General features: G+C 40.1%; 1 protein-coding gene across 1 annotated transcript in view; it reads left to right on the forward strand.

Annotated features, from left to right (window-relative positions):
• Positions 1–669: 669 nt before the first annotated feature.
• The window catches only part of SLC9A6 (solute carrier family 9 member A6), a 32,148-nt gene continuing 9,851 nt past the window's right edge, over positions 670–22,966 (forward strand). Inside the window, exons 1-12 of the mRNA XM_012553491.3 lie at positions 670–1,009; positions 4,582–4,781; positions 6,027–6,104; positions 6,426–6,502; positions 6,870–6,982; positions 9,604–9,709; positions 13,569–13,710; positions 15,321–15,426; positions 15,783–15,871; positions 18,257–18,370; positions 20,600–20,711; positions 21,630–21,783. Of these exons, the coding sequence (XP_012408945.3) occupies positions 670–1,009; positions 4,582–4,781; positions 6,027–6,104; positions 6,426–6,502; positions 6,870–6,982; positions 9,604–9,709; positions 13,569–13,710; positions 15,321–15,426; positions 15,783–15,871; positions 18,257–18,370; positions 20,600–20,711; positions 21,630–21,783 (1,631 nt within the window). The remainder of the gene's footprint in view (positions 1,010–4,581; positions 4,782–6,026; positions 6,105–6,425; positions 6,503–6,869; positions 6,983–9,603; positions 9,710–13,568; positions 13,711–15,320; positions 15,427–15,782; positions 15,872–18,256; positions 18,371–20,599; positions 20,712–21,629; positions 21,784–22,966) is intronic.

Below are 22,966 nucleotides of genomic sequence, written 5' to 3' on the forward strand. Positions count from 1 at the left end.
TACTGATTAAATGTAAGAACTAGCAGAGATTTTAGAGTTGTGGAGTTAGTGGGCATATGCTAACAATACCTTTTTCATTTACTAAGTGTGTGACCTAAAGCAAGTAACTTTCCTTCTCCAGGCCTCAGTTTCCTCCCTTGTAAAAATGAAGCAGTTGGATTTGATGACCTCTAAGCTCTGACACTATGATCTTTCTGTTTGTCCTCATTTAGCAGAGAAGGAAATAGAAATCTAGAGATGGAAAGGATCAAATGGGGTGTTGGAGGCTGGAACCCATGTCTACTGGCCCAGGCTGCCTTCTATTCCATGTATACAGTCTGTACAGAAAATGATATCACTGTGGCTCTTGCCTGGTTGGTACGCAAACGATGGGTGCTTAATCCATGAAGCATAAGGCATGGTGCCAGTAAGCGAGATGCTGCCCTTCCCAGAGGCAGGGGGATGGTTTACATGACCTTCCTCCCACTCACCGGGCTGTAGGGGCCAATGAGGTGGCGGTCCCTTTAAGAGCTCTGGCCGCGAGGAGTAGGCGGTCGTTCTACCAGCCAATCCTGGGCCGATTCTGCCGAGTCTCCGCCCCTCTTCCCATGAGCCCTCGGGAGTGGCCGGGGACAACAAACGGCATCTGGTTCGGGGGGCGGATGCAGTGGCATTGGGGCTGGGGGAACCATGGCACTAGGCGCCTGGCGGAGAGCTCCCGTGCGCGGCAGCGGCAGCGGCAGCGGCAGCTCGGGCTCTCGAAGCCCTGCGCGCGGGCGGCTGCTCTGGCTGTTGTTGGCAGTTGGCGCTTGTGGCTGGGCGGGTGCCCAGGACGGTGGCGGAGCCGGAGCTGTAGGGGCCATGGAGGAGGAGATCGTGTCCGAGAAGCAGGCGGAGGCGAGCCACCGGCAAGACAGCGCCAATCTGCTCATCTTCATCTTGCTCCTCACCCTCACCATCCTCACCATATGGCTCTTCAAACACCGACGGGCCCGTTTTCTGCACGAGACTGGCCTGGCTATGATTTACGGCAAGTGCCTCCCTTTGCCCCCCATCCTGCCCTTTGCGACCTCCTCCCCTCCTTTCCTCTCCCTCTCCTGCCACGTCTCCCGTGGGAAGGGGAACCACCCCTTGGTCCGGGACCGCGGCTTCTTGGGGTCCCTGGGGAGGAGGGCTGCCCAAGTGATGGGGTGGGGAGCCGCGCCTCGTAGCTTCTCTGAAATTGTATCGGGGTTCCCTGCCTGGGTGGAGGTCTGGGCTGGAGGAGTCCCCTCGTCAGTTTTGGGGATTCTCTGAAAAACTGATTCGACCTCTACTTGTCTTCTCGCACCCACTCGGCTGTCTGTCCTCGCGGCGGACGAAGGGAACATCTTTTCTCACTCCCGGTGTGGTCAAACTTAAAGCTAAGGGACCTCGGGGAACCGATCTGTTGATCCATAACAATTAGCTGCGGCTCCTTAACAACCTGTTGGCTACATTCTAGTATGAATTTGTTAGAATCCCACGCCGGAGGTTCGGATTGCCCCAAATCAGCTAACGAAAGAGTTAAAAGTTTTCCCAGGATGGTTGTTACTACACAGTGATCAAGACGGTTAATCTAAAACTAATTATAAACACTACACATCTACAGTCGTGAGATTATTAACCCTTTACGAGTGGTTTCGATGGCTTTCTAGTCTGTTGTGTTTTTTCCTTTTCTTTTTGGTTAACGGGAAAGGAGGGAAGTAATGGCAAACAGCCCCCTTGGGAGAAACAGATCTGTCTCGTTCCTAAACTGGTGCCTCTAGAGAGGTTTTGCTGACTGTCTTAATCAAAGATGACTCCACTGAGTGATCACTGTGTCTATGGGTCTTTGTTTATGTCTGAAGAGATCGTTTCCCACAAATAATCCCCTTTACACAGCATACAGGTGAGATTGTTTTTTTTCTCACTTGTGGCTGTGGCAGGGAGCCCGCTAAAGGGAGCCCTTTGCCTCAGACTCGAAGTCAGTTGAAGACTTTGGCTCCCAAAGAGCCACTCCATTCATGAAATGTTTACCTCTGAGTATGTATCTCAACGAGGATAAGAAAAGGTGATTTTTCTGTGAATTTCAGAAAAATGCACAAACCCTTGTCATTTTCCCTCATAAAGTAATGATTTTCTTAGATTGGAGCTCATCATGGTTTTGGAAACTTGGCTAACTTTTCCATCTCTTTTCCTTTATAAAGACTCCTGAGGGCATAATCCCACTGGAGCCTTTGGGTAAAATTGAATATTGGATATTTTGTGCCATTTCACATGCAATCTTTTTATCCAAGTAAATGGTCTAGATATCCCGGTTTGTACATCTTGCTGTAGTTCTCAAGCTCCATTATCATTATTAATATTTGTTGGGTACGTACAGTGTGCTAGACACAGGAAATAACCCCAAACTGGAAGACAGTCTGTAATCCAGTTAGCAGGACAAAATGAAGACACAAACACAAAAATATTAGTGTCATAAGGTTCTGTATGCCAAATGCCAAATTCTTCCTTCCTAGGAGGATTGGGTTTTCCTAGTTTAGGTTGGAAGGAATGCTATAAATGCTCAGTTGTATGTTGGAAGCATAAAATCTTTCTCTGATCGTTTTAAAATGTTGCATTAAAAAACAGGTGGGTCACTGTTAACCTTTGCTAAATGGTTAAATGATTAAGCTTGAAGAGCTAAAAAATTTCAGTTGAAAGGATTAATTATGGTATTCACTGAGGACATAAAATCAGTGAGAAGCAAGGAAAGAACATCTATTCGTCTGTTTTGGGAGGGGGCGTTTTTTCCTCTTGTGTTGCCTGATGTAAGAACATTAATTCATTTTTCATCAACAAGCATTACTCAAAGCTGGGGGAGAGAAAGAAAGAATAGGGCTAGATTTTTACCCTTTTGAAGTTTAGGGGGATACAAGACAGGTTAAAAAAAATCATCATTTGTATTTAAGTATATTGGAGAGGAGCAGAGTGCTGTGAGGGAGCAGGTCCTACTGGGAGGTTCAGGAAAGGCTTCTTGAGGTGCCAGCTAGCCAGGGCCTTAAAAGATGGGGGTCGAGTTCCAATCTGGCCTGAGGCCAGGAGTTCACTCCAAATATAGTAAGGCACTCCACTGACTAGTCCCCCTTGACTGTTGGTTTTTTTCCCCCATTACTCTTAACCTCTCAAGGTTTCTCAAAATGTAAAATGAGGATTAATCGTATTTATCTACTTCTCTGTCTTTAAGGGTTAGTGTGAGCCTGAATGAAAGCTTGCAAAAATTCTTCAAATCCTCAGCACTGCCCAGAGTAAGCTTGGTTTGGGTTTTTCTTTTAATCCAATTGAGCATCTTTCCCAGTTTTTTTCTTGCCCTTCCCATATCATCTTAACTACTGGTACTTTTATTCCCTTCTTGCCTACCCTCCAGCCTTTAAGATTGAAGTCACTGATTGTTTTTTTCTTCCTAGCTCTGAGTTCATTTTTCTATTTGAATCCTAGAAATTCTTTTTAAGTATTTAACTCTTTTCTTTTCTTTTGAAAAAGTAAGGGTATTTTTGGTGAAAACTAGAGTTTATATAACCTAATATGGTTAGTTGGTTGTCCATATTACACTTTAGAAATCTATGCCATTGAGTATTTTGTTCAAATAGCTAGCTTTCTTAAAGAATTTAACATCGTCACAGCCAAAAATTGTTAAGCTAAGTTGAGCTTTAAGTTGATCTTCCACTATGATAATGAATGCTAATTTGCTTATAAATAGTAATAGAAAAGGTCGAAGCATATTTCTCTTTGCCTTAAGCTTCAAGCAACCTAAGGGTCGGTCACTTAGCATGATTCACTGAAAATTGTTCAGAGGGCAACAAAAATGAGGAATTCTGCCTTTTTTCCTGACTGTTCTCTATGTCTGGTGAGACTGTGAGGTCTAATCCAATAGCCTTAAGAGAAATGAACAGATCAAAGGGTTTTTTGTACGTATTTTTTAAAGACTATAAAATGTAATCTGCTTTGGCCATGATTGATGTCTCAGTGATAAGATGTCTCATCATGGGCATCCGAATCTTGATTTCTCCTTCTTCAGACTAGAACAATGAACTGAAGCCAACAGGATGAAATTTAAGAGGGATAAATGTCAATTCCTACATTTTGGATGAACCCCCCCCCAAATGTACAAGTAGAGGAAGGGGGGATGTGTTAAATGAATTATGGGTGGAGGTGGGAAATTAATTTATTTGATTGCATTATGAAATGGGGAAGTGAAGTCGTAGATTCTATGAAAAGATGATTTGTAAGATATTTTCTCATTAGGTAATCTTCCTGCTCTATTACTTATATGCTACTCTAGAAATATTGGGGTTAGTGATCTGTGATATTACACTGGAGAAAATTCCCCATCTGTCCATCCCCTGCTTATGAGGATGTCAGGTTCTCCGATTTAGGAATTGAGCAGTAATTTCAAACATGTTTGTATTTCAGTCTGAGTACTGACTCTTAAGCTCAGGCTTGGCTAACATCATTGATTTTTTTTTTTTTTTTGCATTGAAAACCAATGAAGTTTTTAGGGGATTTAAGAAACTGGTTGATGCCCACAAGGTACTTATAGCATTCTTTCTTTTTAAATTATAGGGCTTTTGGTGGGCTTGGTGCTTCGATATGGCGTTCATGTTCCAAGCGATGTTAATAATGTGACATTAAGCTGTCAAATGCAGACAAGTCCGGCTACCTTATTAGTGAATGTTAGTGGAAAATTTTATGAATATACACTGAAAGGAGAGATCAGTTCACATGAACTCAATAACGTTCAAGACAATGAAATGCTTAGGAAGGTAAGCTTCTAATAAGTTTCTTTTGGATTTTTTTTTTTTATTCTAGCACTAAAGTGTTGCAGAGGGAAAAATGATCAATGTCTTTAACACATTATAAAAGACTCAGTGAACTCTTTTAATATTCATGGTAAAATGTCAATTAACTATAATGCTTGGGAAATTTCATTTTCTGATTAAGGCATAACTCACTAAATATTCTATTTTGAATTGTGTTCCAAATATTTCTGTTTTCCTGCCTTAATCTTTCTCGTATTCAATTGTTGCAATGCTTCAAGGTGCTTAAAAATAATAACTTCTCATGCTGTAGCACTTGACAGTTTATCAAAGAAGTCTCCTTCCAACAACCTTCTGAGGTAGGTAGTAATGTGAGCATTAGCCTCATTTTTCAGATGAGGAAACTGAGGCTCAGGGATGTTAAAGGAGTGCCTTGCCCAAGGTCACATAACAAGTAAGTACCAAAAACTGAGATTTAAATACAGTTCTCTTTTTTAAAAATCCAGTCATTTCCTGATATATTTCTTCCCTCCAACATTGAACCTTCCTTTGGAACAAAGGAAAACAGTTAAGTGCAATTGACTGGCAAAGCAATCACGTCTGGAAATGTAGGCTACATTCTACTGAAAGGAAAGGATGTGTGTTCCATCTTTCCAGCAGTTATTTCACCACATGTACTGCCACATCAGTTCCTGGATAGATGGATTTGGATATATGGATTCTATAGGGGACTGAATTGAATCTCTCTTGTCACTCTCCTCCTCCCCTCCCTCCATGCACACAAACACTCCAGAAGTTACTTGCCTCTGCAGCCATTTCCCATTCCCAACTTGGCATTTTGCTTCTTTTCCCTAGCTTTTCTATGTCACAATTGCTTAGGCTGTTATATTCCTCTCCTCCAACTTCTCTGTCTTCTGCCCTTTGGAAAACAAAATAACTCAATGTCCATAAAAGAAGAATCACCTAGTGCTTGTCATGGATGTTACTTTGAACTCGGTGTCTTCTCAGGTCTTCTCTGTTGGAGACCAGCCAACTCTTGTCCGCCTTAGGTTCTCTCTGTTGAATTTTATTTGTTTTAATGATGAAGTAACACTCCTGTAAGTTGTAATAACATGCTTGCCATCTAATAGTAGAAGTGATTAGGTTTTTTTTATCATTCCGGTAATTTACAGAGTGGCTTAGTGTGAGGTCTTACAAAATATTTTCATTTTAAAGAACTTAAAACCTTTTTTTTTTCTGATTTTTAAACAGGTAACTTTTGATCCTGAAGTATTTTTCAATATCTTACTTCCTCCAATTATATTTTATGCAGGATACAGTCTGAAACGGGTAGGTGCTTCTACATTTGCATGGTCCATAGTGGGTACCAAGTGTTTCTGAATTCATTTGACTTTTCTGTGCACATTGTGTTTGGAAATCTTCATAATGACTAGATCTTTCTATAGTCCCGTCTCATCTTTTTTTTTTTTTTTTTAAATTTTGTTATCTTTTCCTGTGTGGACCTTTGTTGCCTTTTTGCCCTTATCCCTTTTAACCCACATAATGCATTGTATATTAAAACCTGAATCCTGAGTTTTTGTTGTCAGCCAGTATTGGTATGTGTCCTACAAATGTTGGTCAAATTGAGTAACCAAAGACCTTATTTTTTAGAGACATTTCTTCCGCAACCTTGGGTCAATCCTAGCATATGCTTTTCTTGGGACAGCCATTTCTTGTTTTGTGATAGGGTAAGTATTTGTAGCCTGAGATATTTAAGCTGGATTTCAAGATCTCTCTAAGATATATCTATATATCTATATATCTTAGATATATATATATATATATATATATATATATATATATGTTTGTGCATGTGTGTATATATAGCTTGTATAGCATCATATTTCTGAATGCAGCTAGAAATGTTTGCAATTATACATTCACTCATGTTTCTCAAAAGACTGGACATTGCTTCCACGTTCTAACAATGACATGTTTTCAGAGTTGCAATCACTTAGAAGATACCCAACTAGGTTTTCCCCCTGCCTTTTCCACTGTTCTAAAATTCAGCAGCAGTTTGTGTGTGTCTGAGTGGTAAATATTTTTACCGAACAGGTCAATTATGTATGGCTGTGTAACCTTGATGAAAGCAACAGGACAGCTCGGTGGTGATTTCTATTTCACCGACTGCTTATTGTTTGGCGCCATTGTGTCAGCAACCGATCCAGGTATGTCTTCTAAGGAACAGCCTTTTGTGCCTACTTTCCTTTTTTGCAGTGTGGCTTCTGTTTCATTTTATCTTGTAGATTTTCTCAATCCAAGCAGTAAAACCACAGTCTGGGATTCTCTGTGGTTTAAGCATACACGTTGTTTTACTTGTACTTTATTGACCATTAAATTGGATGCTATTTAAGACTCGAAGTTTTTTTTTTGTTTGTTTTGTTTTTTTTAATCTAGGATCATTCGTGATGGTACGTGTCTTTTTACCTGAAAGTGGGAAGTGAGTTAAATATGTTCATTAAATTAGTAACATCTAAACAGTTTTTCCACATCCCTAAGAGAATAGTCACCTAAAATCTTTGCAATTTTTAACTTCTGGCTTTAGAGTTTCCAAATGACAAAGGATGTGAAATGATGGTTCCAAATCATTTGTACCAGGTACAATTTTAACTCTACTGGGTACAGTTTAATTGTGTTGGGAGGCTTTTGTTTGCCTGGCAGAAAAGGTTTCTCCAAGATTGGATTTATGCTTACTAAGTAAGAGGTGTTTAATACAGAAAGGACTGCTTCCCTTGTGCCTTTTGTGTCCACGCTACCAAATGCTAGTGTTGCCAGGTCAGTTTAATTAGAGTGAGCGGGATTGTAGTTCTTTTCCTCAAGCCTAAGTTTAATAGATGGCTACATTCCATTGAAGAATAAAGGAGGCAAGAAAGTACAGAGGCCAAGGCTTTGGCACTCAGTCAGAAGCTCACTCTGCTACACCTTTTGGTCTCAGTTGGAAGAGTCTTGTTCATTTGGCCTTTTGACCTTGTGAATGATAATTAATAATAATTAATATGTGAAAAATCCTAAGGTTACCTCTGAAAAACTCTATGGGCTTTATGGAAAAGGGAGGAAAATGTGTCCTTTTTCTGGTATAAGCTGACCTTAAATTAAAATCAGACAGGATAATGTTTTGAGGCCAGCAGTTGGTATCATTTAGCTTTTAAAGATGGAGCTCAAATGATTTTCTCAAAGCCCTCCAGGGCTTTCTGCTTAATGTTCATATGTACAGGTGTCCATACAAAATTATCTTAGCCCAGGAGGCTCAAACCTTATGGCTGTCTGCAGCCTACAGTTTGGTTCCAATATATTAGCCAGCCAGCTAATATATTGCACAGCCTCCCTTACTGAAAGAGATTTACCCATACTTTTCAAATTCCCGAGGCGGTCAGAGTACTTATTAAAGGTGATCAGTTTAGCCTTGTTGTTTGAACCTCCTATTTTTTCATTTGCTTGCAAAAGATAGCTAGTTAGATGGTGCAAACAAAACTCTTTTTTTCTTGAATCTGCCAAATAGGGGATTTTATGTTTCCTTGAACTAGATAAACATTCTCTCAGTCTTTGCCTTGGACCATGGGGCTAGCTTTGTCATGTTATAGCAGCTCACCTCCAGAGAAGAGAGCCGTAAGTTACTGTTTAATATTCTGGAAGTTACTCTTGTGTCCTCTTGCTTTGCTGTTATGATATCTGTACGTTCCAGTTGAAGTGCTTTACAAGGGAAATTGCATCTTTTCAAAATGCCGGCTTCTCATTTTTAGTTGCCTTTGGAAGAGGTTCTAGCATTTTCGGACTACATTAATCTTTCATGGTAGCCTTGGTTTATGCAGCAAGTGGGCCGTGCATGACTCAGCAGTGGAGGTTATAATACATATGGCTTCAGTCTCTTATTTCTCTAGGGTTTCCATATAACTAATTTTTCATTGTGGGTGAGTTCCTTCTTTCCTGCCTCCCTCCCCCTTGCCCCAAGGTGTCAATGAATCAGTATCATTGACTTCTTTTTATAGTAAACAGCCCACCTGTTATTCTGGCCATTATCCTTGATGGAAGATTTTGACACTAACCAAAAACCAACATTATCCTTGTTTATTGTTCATGAAAAGCATTAGTTTTGATATTTGGGGATCTTATAGAGAAAACAAGCTACAAGGTAAAATCCACAGTGGGGACTGTCTATTTATCTGTCTATCTCTCTCTATTTCTACTAATATATGAACAATATTCTACAACATAGAAGAGAAATGATTACTTTATCTTACAATAAAGCTATGAGTAAGATCTAGATGGAAAAGAAACTGAAGAAGAGATATTTTTGAAGCTCATGTTCTTTGTGTGTTCATACTCAGTCCTCTTGAGTATTAACAAAACTCAAAACCTTTTATTTTAAGCGGCTTTGGAGATGAAAAAAAATTTTTTTGTATGCATACAATCGAGGGAATGGTGTTTTTGATATTATAATAATATAAAAGGAAATGTTGGCACACATCTAAATTTCTGTTATAAATTGTGTTAGAATTTTTTGTGAAGGAGTGAATTTCTGATAACAAAAATCAAGTTCATGTTATGATGATTAAAAAAATCAATTGGGGCAAATGTATTGATAATGACTATTTTTTTTGCAGAAATAGATTTGTATATTCAACTTCAAATCTAATGAAATGATATATATTTTAATTCTATGAGAATGAGGACATCCTTTTTATATTAAAAGATTACTATTAATGAAAAATGTTTTATTATGTTTTGACAATAGGTTTCCTTTCCAGATAATGACTTTTCTTAAAACATAAAAAATTTTTGTCTTTGTCAGTGACTGTTCTTGCCATATTCCACGAACTTCAAGTTGATGTTGAACTCTACGCGCTTCTCTTTGGAGAGAGTGTCCTTAATGATGCTGTTGCTATAGTATTGTCTTCGTAAGTGTTGGGTTTTTGTTTCTTAAAACTTGGGTGTGAAGTATTATGGCATATGAGCCACAAATCCCCTGTCTAATCAAATGCAATCTGAATCAAATTATTTCTAAACTGCAGAATTACTTTGAATAAAATATAAACACGTGGGCATTACCTAAGTTACCTCCTATTGTTATAATTTCTAGATTACAGTTGCTATGCCAGTTGATCTCCTCCCTCCTCCCATAGTAGGTAGCTTAGGAATTTAGGAATTCTGAATTTCCTGCATTACCGAGCAAGTCCCCCAAGGTCCTCTGGACTTGTTCTTTCCATATCTGGGGGTAAAAGAATGGAGAGGACAGAAGCCCCTTATATTTTTTTTCTTTCATTCCCTTTTGTCCTCAAGTTTTGCCTCCTGGGTATAATAGAAGAATGGATTTAACCATCCTAAGTACCCTCTTTTGCCTTGCTATCAAATGAGAAATCATTTTTTGGGTATTGGCTCTCCCGTACTGATTTCATTTCCTCCTCCTGAGTTTTGTCATTTAAGATTTGGTTTGATGTGGCAGTAAGTTGGACCAACAGATTTCAATGAGTATAGTTTTGGAAAGCCTTTTTCCCCATCTCTCATCCTCATCACTGAATTTTCGCAGCTGTTCACAGCTCATATATAGTTAATTCAGGAAATACAGCATAAGACTAATTTCTTACAGAGATTTAAACAATTTCATTCCTTTGGTGAATCTAGATGCAGAGTCAAAACTGTGCACTAATTGGGAGAAGGAAAAAGGAATTACAAGGCTTCTAGCTGTGTTGTTTTCTGAGTTGCTAAAAACAACACATTCCTCCCAACAAATGTTCATTAAAGGACTTGCTGTGGGTGGAAAGCACTGTGCTAGTTGCTGAGGGAGATAAAAAAGTTTAAATAAGCATCCAGCCTCTGTCCTCATGCAGCTTTCAGTCCTATTAAGATCCCAGTTTTCTGGATCATTTGTATATCTTGGCTCACTGCTGCTGATTTCAAAGAAGAAAAGAGTACAGGGGGGAGTTAACTTCTTGGTTTTCTGTGCTCCCTGAAAATGTCCCTGGCAAACAGTCTGTCTTTCTCATTGGCCTCAGGGCTGGAGAGTTGGGGAGGGGGACGATGGTAAAACAACAACCCAAAAACACTTTAGTCCTGGCTCAGATGTGTTCTTGCTTTTTTCCTATTTGAAGTCAGCAATATTATTTTATAAATTTGGATTTTAAAAAATCATCTGGGAAGCTTTAGGTAAATAAATTGTTAAAATTAAATTTAAAATTTAAATTTAATTAATTTAATTTAATTTTTAATTGTTTAAGTGTAAATATTGGTAAAGAATATTTTTTTTTAAATCGACTTGTCATTATTGGCTGGATGCGTCTGAAGATGCCCTCTTTGAAGAACACCAGGTATAATAAGAGCTTAAATTTCTTTAGCACTCTGAGCTTGAGAAGGTACTTCCCTCACCTAGCTCACCCCCCCCTTCTCCTTCCCCCTGGAGTTAAATGCCAGTGTTCTCCCCATTTTATAGATGAGCAGGTTCTATGCCCACTTGCCCATTGAGAGATGAAACTCAAGCTTCCATAAGCCAGTGCTCCTTGCCTCACACCCCACTGCCTTTGGAGAGGCTGCATGATTGTCTTAACCCAGTTGGGTAAATGAATTCCCATCTCCAAGCAGGAAAGAAACAGACCGTGTCAGGGTTTCATTGGCCCCAGGACATTACCAGCTAGAGTGCTTGCTAATGCCTTTAGCAGCACCCTTCATTTGCTTTTTGGATAGTTACAAAAACCCCAAGTCTGGGATGGCTGGGAGTAAAAGAGTTTGTGCCACAAAGTAGTTAAGATGGATTTGCCCCCATCTATCACCCAGCATCCTCTGCATTAGGGAAAGGGGAGCAGGCCCTGGGCCTGAGTTTTAGAAGTAAGAAAAGGTAAGGGAGGCCATTGAGAAAGACTTAGTTTCAGGAGGCTCAAATTATGCCCCTGTGAGATAAGGTGTTGCTTAAGGGTGAAAACCTGAGCTACAGCTTCAGTCTGGAGGCCACTTTTTTTTTTAAATGAATGCAAGCCCTCCATCTGCTTTTAACCTGAGGTTAATCTTCATTTTTCAGTGACATTTTGTTTTGGGTATGAGTATATAGATGAATGATCGGGATGATTCATTCCGATCATCTATACTTTGATAAGGGGAAAGCTGAGGAAGATCAATCTTTTCAAGCCAAATTATAGGTGTTTTATTGGAATCATTACTCTGAAAATATCCCTCGGGAAAGGGAGCAAGCCTTTCTTATCACTGGTTAGCTGTTGTCTATCCTGTTATCATGGGTGTCTCTCTGTAGTAGACAGACCCAGGCCATTTAAAAAAAAAAACTCTTCAAACATTAATTCATTAAAGTTTCAAACATTAATTCAAATAACTATATCAGTCATTTGATCAATATGATGTCTCTCCATCAGAGATATTATGTTACTTTGAAATATTTCACCCACATGTTTACATTTTTCGTTTTGAGTCTGATTATGAAATTTAATATCAATTTTCACTTGCCTTGATTTTTTTATTTAAAGCTTTTTCTTTTCAAAACATATGCATGGATAACTTTTCAACATTGACTCTTGCAAAATCTTGTGTTCCAAATCCCTCCCCCCTTCCTCCCACCCCCTTCCCTAGATTTGCCTTAATTTTTGTATATTTTGTTTGGTTTTAAGCACATTTTATTGACTTAAACTGGTAGATGAGTCTTGTCTATGCAATATACCAAACATGTTTTTATACTTGTAATCAGAAGCATATTGCAGTAACCACGGAGAGGATAAAAGGAACATGTGTTTTGTCTGTTTGGAGGGTTCCCTGGCCATTCCCTTACTTCCCTTTCACCTTTTTTTGATTCTATGATCTGACAGGATTTCTTTTTATACCTCTAGTAACTAATTAACTAAATCCAAAACTGATTTAGGAATAGAGTGTTGTTACTGGGGACCCAGTTTGCTTTTTAAATCTGTGTCTGTTTCAGAGGGTGAGTACTGCCAAAGTCGTGTTCGACCCAGATTTGGGTTAAAAAGTTGAGGTAGGGAAGGCATCCTGTCAAATGTCGGGGGCTTGACTATTACAGAGTGACTTGGGTAGTTAATATTCCAGTGGGGTGGGGGAGAAATGGATTCTGCTGGAGGTGCTGACAAGTGGATTGTTATAACTGCTTGAGCTCAGTGAGCGGTCTCTATGGGTCCTCCTCTCTACAAAATGTTCATTCCCCTGTGTAGCTCTGGGGGTGGTTCTTACGGCTGAAAAGTACTTCAAGCAAACCAGGTTTGCATCTCGAGCAGTGTTGATGTGTTGATGCCTCTGCTCAGAATAAGTGGGCCCAGTTTTCATTATCTTGGTCACATTAGTATGTAGGGTTGTGAGGCACTCAGATGCTAAGAGCGCTCAAACAGAACTTTCTTCCTGCTCCGTGTTCAGATAACTGGCTGGAAGGAGAGAGCTAAAAGCTTAATCCAGTTTTCATATGCAGTACAATGGCATATACATACATACATATATATATGTATGTATGTATATGCCATTGTACTGCGTATGAATATATATATATATATATATATATATATATATATATATTATTTTTAATCTGTAACTAAAATTGCCATTTGAGCCAAAAGCTGAGGTTTTCTTGTATGCACATGGAGATCTGGGCAGGTAGGCTATTTGGCTTGGAGTTACTGAAATTCTTATTTCAGTAACTCCAAGCCAAAATAGCCCCTTTCTCCAGTGCCATCCCCATCTTGAACATTAGTTTTCACATAAGAATTGCAAAGTCTCTTTCTTCACTTCTTAAATAAGTGAAGTCTTTCCCTTTTTCAGTTCTATCGTGGCCTATCAGCCAGCTGGAGACAATAGCCACACATTTGATGTGACAGCCATGTTTAAGTCTATTGGAATCTTCCTGGGGATATTCAGTGGTTCCTTTGCTATGGGAGCTGCCACTGGAGTGGTCACAGCTTTGATATCCTTTCTTTGCTGTCTGGGGAAGGTACTACTGTGTCCAGCATTTATGCTTTGGGATTTGAAATGTAGGTAAAATGTGGGCTTGTCTTATGATTGCTGAATCTCAGTCATTTTTTTTTCTTTCAAAAGACCAGATAACAACTTTGACCAATTTTGCACCAGGGAAAAGATTTTTGTAGTTTTTATATTATTATAGGGGTGAATTTTACAGCAAAAGAGGAATTTGGTATATTTCCACCCCTACTTCTTTTTTTGAAGGTTCCAGAACAAATTAATGTGAATTTATGTACAATTACGGTATTTTCTGTCTTAAAATGCCTCTTAGTTCTTTCCCACCAGAATCACATGTAACTTGGCACTTCGGTTAATGAGAAAAGCATGAGAAAAGTGGCTGTGGTGTCCAATAGGTCACATATATAGCTTGGGTAAGGAGAAATCTGAATAGTTTCATCTTCTCCTACAATGTCAGACCAAGAGGGTGGGAAGGGAATAAGCATTTATTAAGTGCCTACTATGTGCCAAGAACTTTATAAACATTGTCTCATTTGATCCTCACAGCAACCCTGGGAGGTGAGTATTGTATAATCCCCATTTTATAGATAAGGAAATGGAGGCAAACAGGTTAAATGACTTGCCTAGGGTCACACATCTCAGAATTATCTGAGGCTGGATTTGACTCCAGACCCAGTACTCTGACCTTAGAGAGAAGTGTCCAATCCTCTCACTTCTTACATGGGACTAATGGAAGGGACTTGCCCAAGTTCATGTGGCAGATAATTAGTATAGCTGGAATCTCAGTTCTATTAATAATTTACACATTTTGCTTAAGATTTCTCCCAAGATCTTTTAGTTTGCTTTTGTGGGGGAGGTAGTACTCTTTTCTCTTGGAAGGTAAATGAAGAGAACCATTTGAACATCTCACTGTATGGGTAACCAACCAGAAGCAATCGTTTTGGAGGCAAGTTATTTTTGTTCTTCGGTTTCCCCTATGTGTACAATGCTTTGATTACTTCACTGGGCGGTTATAGAATAAGATGAGCTGTGAAAATGCTTTGGAAAATCAAAAAGGCTAATAGAGATATGCAGTTTTAGCTTGGAGACCATCTTGACACATGTGCAAGAGAGCTTAGTTGTAATTTATTCGGATCTGCTGCTCTTGCCTCTACATTCTGTTCTTTTCTCCACAAATTTGGGAGAAGACAATAGAAGACTATAATTGACTTTGACTAAAAAGAATATGGTGACCACAGGTTTGCTTTCTGAAGGAGAAGCTGTGGGTCCCCCTCTCAGTCAGAGTAGGGGCTTCCTACCCTTTGGGATCCTGTACCCCTTGGAGAGGCTTTTAAGACCTTTTCCCAGAACCCTGTTTTTTTTTAAATTCCCAAGAAAATCAATTATAATGAAAAAAATTTTTTTAATCCACTGACTCCCAGGTTAAAAAGCCTTGAGACCCAGGTGAAACTTTTTTTTATTCTTTTTTGTTATGTTAATTAGATTTTGTTTTCATAATGTGGGGGGTGGGGTGAAAAAAGTATATGAGCTTGCCAATTTCTTATGCTGCAATGAAAGTGCATTTCCTCATTTTGAGATCAACCTTAACAGTCTTACGTGACGAAGTTCACCAAACTGCGAGAGTTCCACTTGCTGGAAACAGGCCTGTTCTTCTTGATGTCCTGGAGTACTTTCCTTCTGGCTGAAGCCTGGGGTTTCACTGGTAGGTCATGTTACCTTTGTGATTTTAAACATTGAGAGGGAATGGCTGGGCTGACTCCTCCTCCCTCCCCCTCCATCTTCCTCCGTCCTGTTCCTTCTCTTCTCCCCCCCCCCCTTTCCTCTCCCACCAAAGAAAGTCGGGAAGAGTGAGCCCCTCATCAAATACACAAACACGTTTCTCTAGATAGTGGTTCCCCCCCCCCCTCCATTTTTGCTTTAGAAAGTAAAATTGCTTTTCACATGAAACCATGGGAGAAATGCAGAATTAAGGGGACCAATTGTCAAAAAAAAGTTAGGGAGTTCCTTTTTTGCTAGTATGAGTTTCTTAGCTAAATCTGGACTTTGTCCTCACTGCAGGCGTAGTGGCGGTCTTGTTTTGTGGCATCACACAGGCACACTATACGTACAACAACTTGTCTCCGGATTCTCAGCATAGAACCAAGCAGGTAAGAGAGACCTGGGAACTCATATCAGAATGGTCTGCTTCTTTGCCAAGCAGCGGCCTTTGGATTGGATGCCCAAAGCGCCCACGGCTTGTTTGCCCAGTCTGGCCCCTGACTGTTCCTCCCTTGGGTGGGCGGGAGTGGGGTGGACAGGACCATGAGCTCTCTTGGTCCCTTCAGATGTCTCCATTTGTAGCAGCCTAGAGGAAGGTGACAGGGGCTGCTTCTGGGAGGTCCAGTAAGGACTAACTTGCCTGTCCCCTCTGTTGCTGTCTCATCACTGACATCTCCAGACATGCTGCGGCCATGAGAGCAGTGGTGGCCCAGCTCCTACAGAGGCGTCTTGAGTGATCCCGCAGGCAGGGTATCTGTGAGGATCCGGCAGAGCCCAGACCCTCCAATTTGCAGGCTAATGAGGGAGGGAGGACAGTGGATGAAAAATGTGCCAGATACAAATTTGTACTTGATTACAGCCGTGTGGAAAGAGTAAGTGTTCTCAGGCTGCTTAAGTGATTAGGACCAGGCGGGATTAGTTAGAAAGGCTGCACTGACTATTAGTGAAGCGGCAGCAAAGGCATTTTTCTTGTTAACGAATTGAGTTTGTGGCTCCAAGAGACACTGTTTTTCCTTTCAACTTGGAGACAGAGTACTTTTAATCAAGTGTTTTGTTTTTTAAACCTGGGTTGGCTTTTGTGACAGATTTAGCTCACCTATGAGACCAGTATTTTGCTGGGCACAGTGAAGAGATGTGAAAGAGAGAGACCAAGAAGGGGACAGATGGAGGGAGGAAGAAAAATGCAGGAGAAGGAGAAAGAGAAATAAAGGGCAGAAAGAGAAATAGGAGAGAGGCAGAGAAGGAAAAAAAGAAAAGCAGTGAAGAAGGGGGCAGAAACAGAAAACAAAGGAGAGTGTTAGAGGGATAGGGAGAGACAGAGAAAGGAGCAGAAATGGGGGGAGAGAGGCACTAATGTGAGGGAGAGAGGAGAGTCCTTCATTTTTAGCCCAGGTAGTGAGAAAAGTCTCATACAGGTGTGATCCTGATTGTCCAATACTGACTTGATGTGCAATAATAGGATTCATAGAAGGCAGGGCTCATCATAGTGTGGATGTGTCAGGAATACTTCGTGGAAGAGGGAGAACTTGAATTGGTTCTTGAAGGATGGTAAGATCTGGGACAGGGGATGGAGGGTGGGACGAGGAGTGGGGAATGACAGTGCAAGAAAGTGCCCTATAGGGAGTAAAACAGAAGACCCACGCTAGGGAATGGTAATTACAAAAGTGTCAGCCCAGCCCTTTTCATGCACAACCTTACCTGAAAAAGGTAGAGGATGGAGCTCTCTGTGCCTTGAATTTAGACACTCAAAAATATACATTAGCCACTGTGAAGAATACAAAATAGCCAAAGCTGTGATGGCCTTCCTTCCCGTCTTTCAGGGAGATAATCATATCATTGGAGACTAAGCAGTGTCTCCAGGCCGAGTTTGGCGACATGATAATGAACTTGAACCTTGATCCCGAGCCAACAGGACAGAACCTTTTGAGTGTTAGCCTTAGAATCCAGAGAGTTCTGGATTACAATCCCACCTCTCTCTGACACTTAGTAGGTTGGAACCCATGAACAAAACCCCTGACTTCTTGGAGCCTCAAATTCCTCATCCATAAAATGATTCTACTTCTTCCACTGCCTAGCTCCCAGGATAGTGAGAAAGCAACAGCAAAACATCCCAGCAATCCAAGAAGGTGAAAGGGTTTGGCAGTGAGGAGCCCCGTTTTGAACGGAGTTGTAAATTAATATGAATGGTGGCTTAGGAAAAATTCACTGGGTGGAAGGTAATGGAAGAGTAGCCAGATGATGATGGAGTAACTAGAGAAAAGGAAATCCTTTAGGAAGCTGTTAATGTTAATCAAGGTGAGAGGTAATTGATAGGAGTCTACACTCAAGTCACAGCTTACAATTATGAAAAAATAATCATTATTAGTTTTGCAAGGATGAATGTTGAAAATTATCTGTGCATATATTTTGAAAATAAAAAGGCTTTTAATTTTAAAAAATGATTATTGTGGTCCAAGAAACATTCCCAAGAAAAAAGTATAAAAGTCTTCTCCTTCCTCTAGCCAATTAAGTTCTGTAATGAAGATCCAAGGATGACGAGGAGAATGATGATGCCATTGGGTGACAGAAATAAGGAAGTTGGAAAGGGGGAAGCTGGGTCTTGATCATCAAAGATTGACTCCTGGAAATTTGGGGATTTGGAGTGGGCAGCTGCACATATTTGTCTTCCATCAGTTTTTAGGATATGTGAATGTGTTCTGTGTGATTCAAGCATAGTTGAAGAGAATGGAACTTTATATCTTCCCTAGAAAACATTTTTAAAACCATTTTTTTAGTTGTTTGAGCTTCTCAATTTCTTGGCGGAAAATTTCATCTTCTCGTACATGGGACTGACACTCTTCACTTTCCAGAACCATGTCTTTAACCCAACTTTCGTGGTAGGCGCTTTTGTATCCTTGCTCATCTGGTGGTATTTGGGGAACATTTTGCAATTGCCCTGTTTTGGATTGGGAGGGCAGGAGAATACATTTATAGTATATGTATATACAGTTTTCTTAGGCCAAAAATACTAGGAATTTCCATTCTCCCCTTACCCCCCCCCCCACCTTGTTCTCAAATTTGTTCAAAGAGATAGTGATTTCTAAAGTGTATCTTAAGCCAGAAATTCACTACATTTCACCAAATGGCCAACTGCCCTCGTTACAAAAATGTTAGTCTGTAAAGTCAGCCTGGTTGTGAACAACAAGCACAGGCCTTAAAACAGGTAATGGATTACTAAGGAAGAGGGGAAAATTGCCCACTAAAGAAGCCCACTAAATTAACATGTTTCTAGACCACAAGAAAGACTGGATGAGGTAGGAGCAGGCAACCAAGCTGGAAACAAAAAAACTGAAGAAAATCCTCTCTCTTCAGTGTTGCAGGTTGTCCTTTGATCATCCCAAGGAGTGTTCACTTGGGCATTCTCATTGGCTCCGCTAGACCCCGAGCTTTGCTTTCCCTTGGCCTCTTTGACTTCTGCATTCTTGTCCTATGTAGCAGAGTGACAAAGACAATTCTATAATTAATTTATGAAAATAAGGTGAAATTATTAAGTATCTTTTCCTCTCCCTTGAGTTCTGTGTTCCTTAGGCCTTTAGGAAAGAGATGAGAATACTCTTCTCCCTAAATTTCATCTGCTCACATGGTAAGCCCTTTCTTACCAGCCAAACAGGAGGGCCACACTTGGATCAGGCCCGTTCCAGATCTTAAAAGGGCAAGGTAATTAAGGTTCCCCATTCTGCATCTTGGGGAAGGGATACTTAAGAGGGAATAGAAGTCAGTGCCTAACAAATAGGGCAGAATAACATTTTCATTTTGCCACAGGATTCCTTAGCTATGGCTTGACCAGGCAACAAGCTTGTTCTGAATTCCATAGTTTAGAAACATTGTAGTGAGATTGGATAGCCTTGGAGTCAGCCAGCCTAAGTTTGAATCTATGTGGCCTTACCAAGTCACTCTTCATCTCTCTGAATCTCATTTTCCTCATCTGTAAAATGGGGACAAAAGTACTTATAGGGAAGTGAGAAAAGCCCTTTGAAACCTTATAATTATAAGTTATTATTCTCCATATTACTTAAATCAATTTTCAACTGTTAGCCATCATATTATAATAATCATTGCTAGCTCATGATGAGCTTTTAGTCCAATAGAACCTCCCAGAACTGCTTTTCAGACATGTATCGCCTGTCTTATTTTTGTACAATTGATTTTTCTTTTAACCCAAGTGTTAAGTTAGGGGAATGTCTGCCCTGAGCATGTGAAGCTTTCCATAGCAAAATGAGCAGATGTGAACAGTTTGTTCCAATAGTCACAAAGGCAAAGGAAGCAGGCATTATGGAGTGTTTAGAGCTTGGTCAAACATGGAGGATGCCAAGGTCATCCACTGCATGCCAGGCCAAGACTAGTTGTCTTGCCACTGGATTTCAGGTGACTGGAAGAAAGAGTGAGGCTGATGACTTTGGACAACTCTGCCTCACTTAAATCCAATTCATACACAAGTCAAGATATAATCTCACGATGTGATTGGTCCTCCTAGAAAAGGACAAAACAAGCACCATTTAGCCTATGATTTCAAGCTTTTGCCCTCTTTAGATCCCAATGTATTAACTATCCTTCCCAGCTTTAACTCCTCTACAAATTTGGTAAAGAATGGCATATTTTTCTTTTACCTAAATCCAATAATGCTCAACAAGATGGAGCCCCAGACTAAGATTTGGGTCCAGTTGTCTTTGCTCCATTAATCAGAAAGATTTCTTGGTTCTCATCAGTCATCCCATTTTGAATCCATCTAACTGTACTATAATCCAGGCCACATCTATCCATCTCCACAAGGATATCGTGAAAGATCTCATCTGGCGCCTTGCTGTAATTCAACTGTAGCACCAGCCTTCCCTTAGTCTAATAATCCTGTCAAAAAAGGAAATTAGGTTAGTCTAGAGTGATTTGTTCTGGTGTAACCATGCTGGGGTTTAGTGATTACCTGCTTCCAGGTGTTCACAAACTGTCCCTTTTAATAATTTATCTTGCTTTAGAATTTGAGTTCAGTATCTCAGACTTTCACCCATCACCATTATCATCATTTTAACAATTAAATTTAAACAAGTGAAAGAAATTGATCCTTAACATGTTAATGTGTTTAGCTTGCCATTTTCTTGGGAAGAGCTGCCAATATTTATCCTTTATCCTTTTTACTTAATTTGGGCAGAAGAAATAAGATCGGATCAAATTTCCAACATATGATGATGTTTGCTGGTAAGTATGTGATTCTCTTTTTTTTTTGCCTCCCCAAGCCACCACGCAGAATACAAAATGATCCTCTAAATGGAAATGGCTGCTGGTGACATCAAATCCTTTTAATTATTGAAGTGACAAGAGAGGCAGCTGTGCTGTAGTGGCTTAGAAGTGCTGGGCTTGGAGTCAGGAAGCCCTGCGTTCCAATCTTGCCTCAGATGGGTTGCCATCTGCTTTGAAACTGGAGCACTTTCATGTATTTAGAATTTTATGGTGAAATGTCCAAAAGTCCATTAGATTATAAACTCTTTGAGGGCAAGGACTATTTTTGCCTCTTTTTGTATCTCCAGAGCTTAGAACAGTGCCTGGTGCCTACTAGATACTTAAGAACAGTTGATTGATGGAGGTTATTTTGTGGTGAATTATGCCCCTTTGCCTACTGTGGTTATTTTTCCTCATTTTATCTCTCATTTTCTAGTTTAATTGGATCACATTCAGCAAGCATTTATGAAGTGCCTACTTTGTGTAAAGCACTCGGCCATAGCTATGGATGCAAAGACAAAAACAAGCCAGTCCCTGTTTACAAAAAGCTTTCATTGTACTGGATTTGGAGGAGTGGGAATATATTTCTATGTAGAGGAATGTGTTTTGGCAATAATGTCATTGACCTATTGTAATCAAACCCCACCACATTTTGACACTTAACTGCTCCCTTATAATGTTTTACTTAGTATTGTTAGGTAGGAAATAGGAGAAGAGGACTTGGGAGATGAAGTGGGGAGGAGAAAGATGAATGATGGTTAGCACTGTACTAGACTTTATTTTTTTTTAAAAGGTTATTTTTTATTATTTCCCATTTCTCTGAAATCCTTTGGCTTCTGTGGATTTTTTGGATTAACCTATGGGTTAATCGCATAAAACAATCCCTTTTCCTTTCAGGTCTTCGTGGTGCGATGGCCTTTGCCTTGGCCATTCGGGACACTGCCACCTATGCGAGGCAGATGATGTTCAGCACTACACTCCTGATTGTGTTTTTTACTGTGTGGGTGTTTGGTGGGGGCACCACGGCCATGTTGTCTTGTCTAAACATCCGGTAAGTGCAAACTAGACAGATGCCTTGCTGTTTTGATGTTAAATTACAATTCAGACATTTTGTCAGACAAATTGGGAGTTTGAGGAACAATTTCAGGCTTCACCCAAAAAACAGCATTGTTTGTGACCAAGTACTCCAAGGTTGAAGTTGGGAGACTTTTGTTTTTAATATTTGAAAATGTACTTACTTTGAAAGCTCCCTCTCATCTCCCCAGTCCCACATCTGTTTCTATGGAAACAGCAGCCTGGATTGTCAAAAGCCTTTGTAGGTTTTAACTATGTGTACTAGCTGAGACTTCATAGCCCTAGGAACCTACTGAGCTCCCCAAATCTACAACATTGACTAGAGAAAATAATATGCTTCATTAAAAAAAAAGTCCAATTTAACTCCTTTCCTTTTCTCTTTCTCTTCTTCTTTGGGAAAGGGTCTAAAACCCAGGTGTCCAACCTACCCATACCTGTCTAATCCTGGTGAATTATTTTCTTAATCCAGATCAATCATTGAGGCACCCGCTTTTGTCCGAGACAGTCATTTGTACATAAGTGCAAACGGGAAAAACCTTCAATATTGTTTCAGGTGATAGTGCTTTTAGAAATTAGCAGCCTTAAGCTCTTTTCTTTCTTATGAAAAGCCATAGAGTAAGATGCTAATACTTACTTAAAGAGTTATTACTAAAGGGATAATTATAGTTTCCTAAATTATCTTAAGTTAATTTCTCAGGAGGGTCTTTTTTTTTTTTTTTTTTGAGGGTGGGAGAAGGGTTAAGTCGATGCAAATCATGCAAAAAATGGAGGCTAAACTCTTGCCTGCCTTTATATGGTTCCATTCTCTACCTCTGGTGCCCGAGCATACGATTGAATTGATATGGTCTTGTATTTTCTGTTTCGTGTGTTTTGTTCCCCCAGAGAAGATCTTTAAGGGCAGATTTTAAAACCACTTCCATCCCCTCCCAGGTGCTGAGCCCAGTACTGTGTCCCCTATATGTATTTACTGCCTGTGGGATTGTTTGGAGCCACTGAACTCTGTGCAATGACTCTCCTGGACCACTAGGTGTCACTTTACATTTGTAGATTATGCGTAGAATCTGCTATTAATATGCAGATTATGGCCAGCCTTTTGACATTTTTAAACCACAAACTGTGAGCTTCTGACCACACCTTTGTTAAGACTCCATTCCGTCTGA

The sequence above is a fragment of the Sarcophilus harrisii genome, chromosome X (assembly GCF_902635505.1).
Source record: "Sarcophilus harrisii chromosome X, mSarHar1.11, whole genome shotgun sequence".
Classification (NCBI taxonomy): Eukaryota; Metazoa; Chordata; class Mammalia; order Dasyuromorphia; family Dasyuridae; genus Sarcophilus; species Sarcophilus harrisii.